The following is a 12534-nucleotide window of genomic DNA, read 5'->3' as shown; positions in this document are numbered from 1 at the left end:
TCACATTTTTTTTATTTTAATCGATCCCCGAAAAGGTGAAAGACGGTGTTAACCTCAGCGGGATTTGAACAAAGAACGCAAACCATTTTATTGAACCTTATAATGGCTTTGCCATTTCATCGCTTTCAAGCACGATTTTACGTCAACCAATAGCTTTCTAATATTTTTTTTCTAAATGTTTTAGATTTGAAAATTGTTTTCGAAATTATGTGACATCACTTGGTTTATTGGTTCGGGTATTGCATTAACAATCGCAAGGTCACGGTTTCGATTCTGCGACTGGGTGGTGCGTTGAATCCTTGAGCAAAACATTTCAAGTTGCTCCGATCTACTCAGCTATGAAATGAGTTCCAACAATAGCTGGGAAGTTACCCCTGAAATTGACTGGCATGAAAACCGGGTTTAGCCCATCGAAGACCTAAACATCCCGTACACCATGTATATATTTCGAAATTTTACCAGTGCCTCACTTAGGGTAACAGCTTACTCGGTGGTTTCTGTAACAGTCGGTCTTAACTGCTGTTCCATGACGTCGGTGAAATTAGTGTTTAACACACACACACACACCCATATATATATACACTTTATTTCAAAGCAGCAGAAATATAACAAAAGCTGTTACTCAGAGTTTTATGTTCCGGTTCATCGGAGAAAACTGTCCGACGAACGGGAACGTGAAACTCGGAGTAACAGCTTTTGTTATATTTCTGCTGCTTTTAAATAAAGCATATTACTCTACCTCTGGTATTTGAGTACTCTTTTTTCCACCTTGTTTCACATTTATGTGCTTACTCAGGTATATATATATATATATATATATATAAGGTTAATCCAAACGGGAAAACAGAAAAAACAACAACACGTGGAACAATTACAGTATTAATATATATATATTACATATACGCACACATATGTGTGTGTGCGTTTGCTCCCACTTCCACCACCGCACGACAACTGGTGTTGCTGTGTTAAGTGCTCGTGACACAGCGGTTCGGCAGCAGAGACCAATAAAATATATCGGGCTCTTGAAATAGCAAGTACTCGGGTTAATTTGTTTGACTAAAACTCTTCAAGGCCGTTGTCCAGGCATTGGCGCAGTCTACTAATTGAAACATCGTACTAAGGGACATAACTTTTGGTTTTGTATTATCTCCCCTACATAGTCTATAAGTGTGTGTGTGCTTAGCGCGTATAAATTTCCGTTAATGAACAGTATTGTAAAATCAGGCGCTCTAGTAGTACGGAGACATAATGTCTGGATAAAATTGAGGAGAGGGGGAAGTCCCCCCCCCCAGTTCGCTAAAATAGAGTCTTCTTCGATAGAATTCGTTAATGTCCACTTTTCAATGTTTGCATGGATCGACAAAGCTTATCAAAGCAGATTTTCCACAACCTGAAGAGCCTTCATTTTGTTAATCATCGCCTGTTTTCGAGAAAGGTTATCTTTTCCCATGGCCAGATATGTTCTTGCAGAATATCGGAAATGAATGATTATGCTTGTGTGGCAGTGACCATCATTTTACGACTACCACGCGTTCTCAAAACTAGGAGACACATATACTCATTCATCATCATCATCATCATCATCGTTTAACGTCCACTTTCCATGCTAGCATGGGTTGGACGAATGACTGAGGTCTGGTCAACCAGATGGCTGCACCAGGCTTCAATCTTGATCTGGCAGAGTTTCTGCAGCTGGATGCCCTTCCTAACGCCAACCACTCCGAGAGTGTAGTGGGTGCTTTTTACGTGACACCGGCACGGGGCCAGTCAAGCGATACTGGCAACGACCTCGCTCGAATCTTTTACACATGTCACCGGCACAGGTGCCAGTAAGGCGATAGTGGCAACGATCACGCTCGAATGGTGTCTTTTACGTGCCACCGGCACAGAGGCCAGGTAGCCGCTCTGGCAACGACCACGCTCGGATGGTGCTCTTAATACCCTACTAGCACGGGGCTCAGGCTTCTTTTAGTTTCCGTCTATCACATCCACTCACAGGGTTTTGGTCGGCCCAAGACCACAGGAGATGACACTTGCTCAATGTGCCACGCAGGGTCGGCTCAAGGTACCGGCAACTCGAACAGTCGCTGGGGCGCCAAGGAGGGCGTGACAAATACAAGGACATTTCAATGACCGTCATCTTGTACATGTTGAAGGTCAGGGCACCAGCAAAACTAGGGCCGGCCCTGGTGCCATTCAGTTGGTCTGAACCTGAAGTGACTTGGTTGCGAAGATAGCTTCTTAACCACACAGCTATATGTATGCCTATATGCGTGTACACACACATACAAACATATGAGTGAGTGAACAGTCTATTATGCAAGGCGGTGTGTAGATTGCGTCAAATTGGTACTGTGTGTGTGTGTGTGTGTGAGGGTCGATGTGTTCGAATAAAGGCAGTGCTCCAGCATGGCCCCAGTCAAATGACAAACAAATAAAAGAATACACACATGTATCATGCGCAAACGAAAGAAAGAAATACTCAATCCACGCAGTTTGAGTTTAAAGAATTTAATAAATTGTCTCAGCCCCGACATAACTCAGTTCCGTAAACACATCTTCAGACTTATGGAGTGTGTATATGTAGGTACATGCATATATATATATATACTAGCAGTATCGCCCGGCGTTGCTCGGGTTTGTAAGGGAAATAACTATAAAGCATCTTTAGAGAGTTATAGCCAAAAAATAGCAAAAAAATGCATTAAAAATGGAAAAAATATGATGGTAAATTTTTTTTTTAAATCGTTGACTCATCGTAGACATTTTTAGAGAGTTACTTCTCTTTAAAAAATATGCATTAAAATGGAAAAAAATGATGGTAAATTATTTTTAAAATCGTAGACTCATCGTAGACGCGCGCTAATACCCAGAAGGGCTCGATATGAATCACGACTATAAGATACCCGGTTTTGGTTAAACTGCACCGCAAAATGTGGGAGTAGTTAGGAATCTAAATCGGAGTAGACAGACACACAACCTTACTTTTATATATATATTTCTATATATAAAACTGAGAATGTCTGTCTGTTTGTCTGTGTGTTTCCCTAAAACTTGAGAACTACAAAACCAATTCCATTCAAATTTTACACATGCTTTACTTAGGGTCCATGTAGTTTCATGGGCAAAAAAAAATGTTCAACTTCTTGCCTAGAGCGAGCCCATAGCAATATCATATCTTCTCCACTATTTCAGTATTGCGTGTTAAAAGTGAAACAAAAATATTTCTCTATTTTATGTCAGATGCTTTCATTTTAACAATAAAAATAATAATAACAATTGAATTATATGTAGTAAGTAATAATTAAAATCAAACTAAAGTATAATATAATCGTAACATAAGAAAAGTAAAAATAGCAATTAGTATAAAATTGCATCAATGATTTGAACTTGAATAAGTGGTTTCACATGAATGGGAATAAATTAAAAATAAAATTAGCGTGCAGAAATGTAATAGTCCAGATGGATAATAAAAAATTAAATTAAAGACTATTGTCTATAAAGTATACAACGTAGAGAAAAAAGAAGAGCTAACAATTCCAGTCTGTTATATATTTTGAGTATTGTTATCACTAGCGATATCAAGATATAACTTTGTATTTTGCATTTTATGTGTAGATGTATATATATATAGATGTACATGTAATATGTACACATATATATACACATATATACATGCACTAGCACTATGACCCGGCAACGACGGGTCTTTAATGCTAGTATATATATATATATATATATATAACAAAGTAAGTTAAGGGTTATGGGTGTAACCCACTAAGGGATAGTATTTATCCAATATACTGTTGGTAAAGTACCCAGATTCTTAATACATAAATGTTTTTAATTGCAATGCAATTATCTCATTTATTGTATTAAACGGGTGAAGGTAAAGAAATATTTTTACCGTAAATTTATAATACAAATAAGAAAATGGAGAAACAAATTTAGTTTGTTCATCAACTTTCAGATATTAGAATGTTGGATTATTTATTAATTCAACAAAATGAGAACCTTAATAGCATACATATATATCTTATAATTCAATACATATAAGGTAAGAATACAAATCATAACATGTATATATATAGCCATTCCATTCTTTACACAAGTTCTATTATGTTTTTTGTAATTAAATATTCTTTTGGGGGGAAAGTCCAGTCGATTATATCGGTCCCGAAAGGATTAAAGGCAAAGCAGACCTCGGTGGAATTTTTATAATTAAAGATTACGAGGAATTGTATTTAAAAAAATTATTAAAATAGATTGTATGTTGTAGAAATAAATCCGATTTATTGTACAGAAATTTTAACAAAATCTTACACGGACCCTCAAGGATCATATGGACCTCATTTCGAACCACTGCTATTTATGGAAGAAAAGGCTTTACTCTGCAGTACCTCTGAAATATTCGAAAGTTTTTTTTTGTTTTGTTTTTTTTTTGTTTTTCTTGGGGGGTGGTGATGGGCAGCTGGATGGTGGGTTACCAAAATATTCGAACAGCTTCAATTGTCCATTAATAATTGGAAGAATCCAAGGTTTTTCTTGCTTAAAAAAAAAAAATTACCATTTTAGTTTACCCGGGATATATTTTTCAATCAATTTTTCGTAATATGGTCGGATTTCGTCAACATCCGGAATGACGGGTGATTTGGTATACAAATCGAACGGGTTGAAATGTTTTGCCCATTTCAACATTTCCTGGTCTTTGTTGTCACACAGGTAACCATAGTCATTACTGTTGTGCCACGGGTAGAAAGAATGGTATCTAATAACACAGAGAGCTTCCTCGGGTAGGTAACAAGTGTTGTGTTTCAGTACTTGGTACATATACTCATCGTGACCCCAAGACATGAGTACCTTACTCAGACCACAGTGTTCATCGTAAATACCGAGTTTCGTGTTGTATTTTGGGTTGTTAAAGTCGGGGTTGTCGTTGAAAGTACTGTCGGCATAAACGACCGAAGGAGCTGGTCTACAGCCGACCGGGTAGGTGTCACCAGTCACCGACCACTGCGGTGCACCCCACAGGGCCATAACTTTACCCAGGTCATGTACGAGTCCTGTCAACTGAAACCAGTCTTCGTCGGGGTACTCTTTACGGATTCCTTCTGCCGTTTGAAACGCATGGAAAGAGTTACTGAGATCGATATCCGGGTCGGACTCATCCACCAAGTTGTTTAACATTTCCAGAGCTTCCATTATGGACATTTCAGCGTGATCGAATTTGGTCCACCGGCCGTGGGATTCTTTCACGAAGTCGACAGTTTGAAACGTGTGCATTTGCTTGTAGGTGTTGTACACCTGGGAATCGGAGTCATGTTTGTCATAGTTCCTGAAGGAATGGTTTTGCATACTATCATCTTGTATGTTCTTATATGATGTACAGGAGGAGTTGAGAAGGTGGATGCCAGCTGTTGTCATGTTGGTTGGTTCGTTGTGCTATTCTTCCCGCGTTGTTGTCGGAGGTGTTGTTACCTTCGCTGCTGTCGTTGGTATCGATTGCTTTTGAGATCACCAAGTGTTACATCCAGTGGTTAGCAGTTGTGTTTGTGGCTGTTGTTGTTGTCGAAGCTTTTGTTGCTGTTGTTTGTGTTGTCGTTTGTACTAAACTCTTGTTCCTGAATGTAATGTTTCGGCGATAAACAATTCAGTGAGTTTAACTGAATTGCAACCGTTGAGCTAGTTTTCTTTTCCTTTTATCTGTACCTAATGTGTAATGGAAGGCAATATGTGTGTGGGGAAAGAGGGATGGAAACAGAGAGAGAGAGAGAGAGATAGAGAGAGAGAGGGAGAGAGAGAGAGAGAGAGAGAGAGAGAGAGAAAGTGTGTGTGTGATTTGTGAAGATATAGTTACCCTGACAGATGAGTGAGGGTAGATATATATATAATTAGCGTGTGTTGATGTATAGGCACGTAGCTAGAATGAAAGGAGAGCAAGAGTGAGAGTGATGCGAGAGAGAGGAGGGAGAAGAGGATGAAATGCTCTGTTTCCATTGGTCAAAAGGCATGGAAGCTTCGTTGATAACAGGTTTGTTTAAAATAAAAACGTACAATGCACGATCTGCCAGAGCGGCTATCTGGCCTTCGTGCCGGTGGCATGTAAAGGACACCATTCGAGCGTGATCGTTGCCAGTAGCGCCTGACTGGCCCCGTGCCGGTGGCATGTAAAAGTACCCACTACACTCTCGGAGTGGTTGGCGTTAGGAAGGGCATCCAGCTGTAGAAACTCTGCCAGATCATGACTGGAGCCTGGTGCAGCCATCTGGTTCACCAGTCCTCAGTCATTCGTCTAACCCATGCTAGCATGGAAGGCAGACGTTAAACGATGATGATGCACCTGAAACCACAACTTGATACGTTTATTGTTTGAGTTGACAGTTGGAGATGGTCCTTTTGATAAGGAAGTTGGGCTCAGCCTGGCACCAATCGTCATCATCGGGGACAGTGGGCTGCAACAGTTTTGAGATCTGAGAGTTTTATTTTATTTTAGTCTAGGGAGGAATCTCTTTCATGCTCACAGGCCCCTAATCGAATCTCCAAGGCCCAGGGCCAATCTATATTCACTGAAGCTTGTCCCCTCTTTTATGTTCCGGGTACCGTGTGCAAGTAACACGACTTATTTTCACAAATACTGCATAAAAAATTTACTGCTGTATAATTAAAATCAAAAATAAGGGTGAAAAAATTGGATATTAATTTAATAATACCATCAATTTAACACCAAGTGGCTTAGCGCATAACAACCAGGGATACAATAAAAATTTATACACAAATATATTTGTTTCCGGAAGTCTTAGCGCGCTTTAGCGAGGGAATTTGAATCATAACTGCGAGTATAATCGACTAAACCACACGTGTGTTTGACGTTGTTAAAATTTAGCGTGCGGTTTAATAAATTGTATTCAAGACAAATTCTACTGATGACCTATGGATATGTTATGTAAGTAAAATACATTAATAGCGAAACAATTGTCTAGAATTAATCTACATTTTTGTTATTTTTCATTTGCCCTGCTCGTTTACGTTAAATGTTGTGCTGATTCTCCTTGGAAACAATTTTTAGTGCTTGATACCATAGCGGATCTATTTTTAGCGCAAGAGTCGACCATATAGTGGTCACTTTCTTATATTTGTGTATAAATTTTTATTGTATCCCTAGTTTTCATGCGCTAAGCCACTTGGTGTTAAATTGATGGTATTATTAAATTAATATCCAATTTTTTCACCCTTATTTATATATATATATATATATATATATACGTGTGTGTGTGTGTGTGTGTGTGCATATATATATATATATATATATATATATATATATATATATATATATATATATATATATATATATATTTATATATATATTTATATATATTTCAAAAGAAAAATATGTATGTCAATATCCTTCTTCAGCCGCGCACAATTACTACTCCAAGGACATGTATTACATTTTAGTTTTAATGTATTAATTGACTTGGGAAAACAAAAACAAAACGTCCATCCCGTTTTTCACTCGATGTAGAATGAGGAGGTTGGATGTTGAGATAAAGAGGGAAAGAGTTGGAGGGGGGTGAATCTTTAATGAGTTAGGGATCACGAAGAGGAAGAGTGGTGGGTGGAAAATGTAGTAAAAGAGTAAAAATGAAAAAAAATATAAAAAATATAAAAATATAAAAAGTATATAAATATATAAATATATAAATATACGAAGACGTGAAAAAACATGGGAATATAAATAAAGATAAAGAAGCGAAAAAAAATAAAGACGAAAAATAACGATAAAAAATAGAAAATAAAAATAAAATATAAAGGGAAAAAGAAATATAAGGGGGTAAAGAAATAAAAGGGTGGACGGAAGATAACGTAGGGTACAGAAAAAAATTCTACATCGAGTGAAAAACGGGATGGACGCTTTGTTTTTGTTTTGGTGCAATCGTCTTTTTCCCAAACTTATAATGTAATACATGTCCTTGGAGTAGTAATTGTGCGCGGCTGAAGAAGGCTATTGACATACATATTACATCAATTATGCATTGATATAAACTGTCTAATAAAAGCCAGAAACATATGTACCGCTAAATCCTTTGCATCATGTTTTTCTTTTGATAAATATACTCTATCACCTACACCACTAACTGGCATATACAGGAGCTTACAATTATCAAGTATTCACCCTGAATTATATATTTTATTTTTATTTTTATTTTTATTTTCCCTTTTCTCTTTTTGTCTCTCTCCCCTTCTCCAAACACACAGAGACACACACACACACGCACACACACACGCACAACACACACACACACACACACACAACACACACGGACACACAGACACACACACAGACACACACGCACACCTCCAAAAAACGATCATAAAAAGTGGAAAGAGTTCTTAAGCCCCATACGGCATTTGACCATCCTCAAAATGATAAAAGGTGTAATTTATGGCCTGCCTGCCTACCCACCACCACACACTCAGTGGCACTGTGAAGTGGTCAAAGCTGAAATTCTTAGAACCCCCTTGGAGTCGGTGTTCTGTCCAGCAGACCAAAGGAAATTCTTACATTCTTCTTCCCTCTCCCTTCCCCTCTTTCTCTTTAGCACTCTTTAGCCTCAGATACAAACGCACACACACACAACACACACACACACACACACACACACACATACACATACACACATGTTCTCTCTATCACTTCCTCTCCATCCACCTCACCCTCTTGTGCTGTCTTGTTCCTCCCCACCACTACGAAACTCTATAAAATGATTAGAATTCCCCACAAAGGAATTATTTTGATTTGAAAACCCCACTAGAATGGGAAAAAGCGCTAATGATCTCAGTGATATGATATATATGTAAAAAATGTAATATATAAATAAATATCTGTAAATATAAACCATCCGATCTTCTGATTACCTCATTTCTTCTATATATATATATATATATATATATATATATATATATATATATATATATATATATATATATATATATTATATATATATATATATATATATATATATAATATATATATATATATATATATATATATATATATATATATATATATATATATATATATATATATATATATACATATATATGTCATCAGCATCGTTTGACGTCCGTTTTCCGCGTTAGCACGAGTTGGACGGTTCGACTGGGGTCTGGGAAGCCAAGAGGCTGCACCAGGCTCCAGTCTGATCTGGCAGTGTTTCTACAGCTGGATGCCCTTCCTAACGCCAACCACTCCGTGAGTGTAGTGGGTGCGTTTTACGTACCACCGGCACAGGTGCCAGGGGAGGCTGGCAGCGTCCACGATCGGTTGGTGTTTTTTACGTGCCACCGGCACAGAAACCAGTCAAGGCGGCGCTGGCATCGGCCACGTTCGGATTGTGCTTTTTACGTGCCACCGGCACAGGTATCGTAACTACAATTTCCATTTGATATTTATTTTGATATTGATGTACTTGACTCAGTAGGTCTCCTCAAACACAGCAGGTCACCCTACGATCCAAGGTAAGCACAGCAGGTCGTTCTGCAATCCTAAGTACATTGGATGGGCTGGGGCTATGCGAAACTGGTGCAGGAAGCAGCCCGGGTCTTTGCAGTCACAGCATATCTCCAGAGATCTCGGTCTTTCGACATTGCATCTGTGAGGCCCAACGTTCGAAGGTCATGCTTGACCACCTCATCCCATGTCTTCCTGGGTCTACCTCTCTCCCTGATACCTTCAACTGTTTGGGAGAGGCACTTCTTCACACATCTCTCCTCATCCATCTGCAGTACATGACCATACCAGTACAAACGTCTCTCTTGCACACCACATCTGATGCTTCTTATGTCCAGCATTTCTCTCAGGGCGCTTACACTCTGTCGTGTGTGCACACTGCCATTACACATCCAGTGGATCATGCTAGCTTCATTTCTTTCAAGCCTACGCATGTCCTCTGTAGTCACAGCCCATGTTTCACTACCATGAAGCATGGCAGTACGCACACATGCATCGTACAATCTACCTTTCACTCTGTGCGAGAGACCCTTTGTCATCAGTAGGGGAAGAAGCTTCCTAAACTTTGCCCAGGCTATTCGTATTCTAGTGGTGACACTCTCTGAGCATCCACCTCCACAACTAACTTGGTCACCTAGGTAACAGAAACTATCAACTACTTCTAGTTTCTCCCACTGGAGTGTGATGGAATCTGTTTTCTGAGTATCTGTGGTGTCTATTGCCCCTGTGCATCTGCTGCACATGAAGGCTATCTTATCAGTTAATTTTCCTTTGATGTTGCTGCACCTCTTATGCGTCCATAGCTTACACTGGATACATCTTATGGAGTTTCTACCTACACTTTTCCTACAGATTGAGCATGGCCACCTGCCCGAGGGGGTGTGTGATGAGTTCACCTTTCTGCTTACTGTAACTTTGGTCTTTGATTCTAAACCTTGCTTCCACACCCGAAATTTATTTTCCAGTTCCGGTAGTGATTCTGCTATGAGAGCCAGGTCAACAGCATAGAGGAGCTCCAAGGGGCAACCCGTCTTGAATTCCTCTGTTATTGCCTGGAGGATTATGATGAATAAAAGGGGACTGAGGGCTGAACCTTGGTGGACCCCTACTTCTACCCGGAATTCTTCACTATACTCATTGCCAATCCTAACCTTGCTGACAGCCTCTCTGTATAGGGCCTGTACAACCCTTATTAACCATTCGTCAATCTCCAGTTTCCGCATCGCCCACCAGATAAGGGATCGGGGGACCCTGTCAAAGGCTTTCTCCAAGTCCACGAAAGCTATGTAGAGGGGTTTATCTTTAGCTAGGTATTTCTCCTGCAGTTGTCGAACCAGGAATATTGCATCAGTGGTGCTTCTACTCGGCACAAAACCGAACTGCATCTCATCTAAGCAAACTCCCTCCCTTATGAGATGGGCTATAACCCTCTCTGTGACCTTCATCACCTGATCCAACAGTTTAATACCCCTGTAGTTATTTCTATCTAGAGCATCACCTTTGCCTTTGTAGCAGTTGACTATGGTGTTGCTACGCCAGTCATTGGGTATGACTCCATTATGAACTACCTGGTTTACAATGCAGGTGACTAGGCCATAGCCCACACAACCAGATGTTTTAAGCATCTCAGCTGTGTTTCCTGATGGGCCGGGGGCTTTTCCTGGTTTCATACCCTTAATTGCCTTAACTACTAGGGAGCTGTCTATTCGGATAGCTGGTCCCTCTACTAGGTCAACATTTGGCAGGCTCTCCTCCTCCCATTCATTCTCCACGTTCAGCAGTCTCTCATAATGGCTTCTCCAAGCCTCTTTCTTTTCAGAAACATTGAAACATTGAAAGCAAGTGTACCATCATCCATGCGGATGCATTTCTCTCCTCTGACATCACAATTTTCTCTCACACACTGTCTTGCAATCCGAAATACCTCAGTTCTTTGGTCCACACATCGCTGGACATTGGCAGACTTCTTATTTTCTGCTTCACCCTTGTCGTCGTAAGCGATGGAGTGCCATTAAATAAATGAGGACATTTTCCCATTTGCTGCTCTGTAAGTTTCCCCCGAGTGATTTGATACAACATTCGAAGGTTGTTTGCATTCACCTCACACCTCTGCTTCTCCTTTCATCACTCCGTCTCGCATAGACGTCGTCACTGTTAACGTGGTAGTTTCCCTTGATGTCGAATCACTTCAAGAGCCCGACCAAGAGTTCCAAATCTTCGTAATAGCATTATGGGATATGATCTTATTGAATACCGACAGCTCCGACTTTCATACTTTTCGTCTCTGCCTGCATTTTTTTTATGTTGTTGTTGTTGTTGCTGCTGCCGTTCACATTGATGTTACTGTTTCTGTTGTTGATGTTGTTTAAGTTCAAATTCCACCGAGGTCAACGCTGCTTTTCATCCTTGTGGAGTCGATAATATAAGTCCCAGTTTAGCGCTGATGCCAAGCTCCTTCCCACCAAAATGTCAGACATTGTACCTGTTGTAGAAAGGATTTTTATTGAAGTTTTTAATGTCTTAGCCTAAAGGGGACGAGTAGCTCCTTTGGACCTTTTTAGTGCCTCCGTCACTGGTGTGAGAGAAGGAGAGAAGACTATGTACCTACATAAATCACCTGACCCAAATGCTTGCAACAGAGCTGACCCCAACTTCACAGTAATAAACCACAATTCAATCCAGATCAGAACGACGCTTTAAGTCTACCACTCCCAAAACAGGAACAGTCACTTCTACACGCCTCTACACAGATTCATCATAATCATCATCATCATTGTCATCATCACCACCATCATCATTATCAACATTAACTCACATTAACTCGAGCCCAAGGATGCGTAGGGCCGGTCATCGGTTTCCATGGCGTAGAAGTGAGACCGAGAGCAGAACGTTTTCTCTAAACAGGATGTCAGTCTGTCGCATGGTCACTCATTTACGGTTGAGTGAACAGGACTAACATGAAATGGGAGTGTTTTATTCGAGAACACAACACACCACTCGGCTGGAAATCGAAACCACGA

At 39.8% G+C, this 12534-nt stretch overlaps 1 protein-coding gene and 1 long non-coding RNA gene across 2 annotated transcripts in view; both read right to left on the bottom strand.

The window, feature by feature from the left end:
• Positions 1 to 12534, bottom strand: part of LOC118766181 — a 43927-nt gene that overhangs the window by 21004 nt on the left and 10389 nt on the right. The window lies entirely within an intron of this gene.
• Positions 4378 to 5749, bottom strand: LOC115219835 (inositol oxygenase-like). The gene has a single exon (XM_036509442.1). The coding sequence runs from the start codon at positions 5425 to 5427 to the stop codon at positions 4567 to 4569; it is 861 nt and encodes a 286-aa protein (XP_036365335.1). The 5' UTR covers positions 5428 to 5749; the 3' UTR covers positions 4378 to 4566.

This window comes from Octopus sinensis, linkage group LG15 (assembly GCF_006345805.1).
Source record: "Octopus sinensis linkage group LG15, ASM634580v1, whole genome shotgun sequence".
NCBI classification, from domain to species: Eukaryota; Metazoa; Mollusca; class Cephalopoda; order Octopoda; family Octopodidae; genus Octopus; species Octopus sinensis.
Note: the sequence above shows the minus strand (reverse complement) of the source record. Positions and strands in the feature narration are given on the sequence as shown.

What these genes read in the sequence shown, in the direction of transcription:
- LOC115219835 (XM_036509442.1), bottom strand. Translation starts at nt 5,427, where the DNA reads ATGACAACAGCTGGCATCCACCTTCTCAACTCCTCCTGTACATCATAT.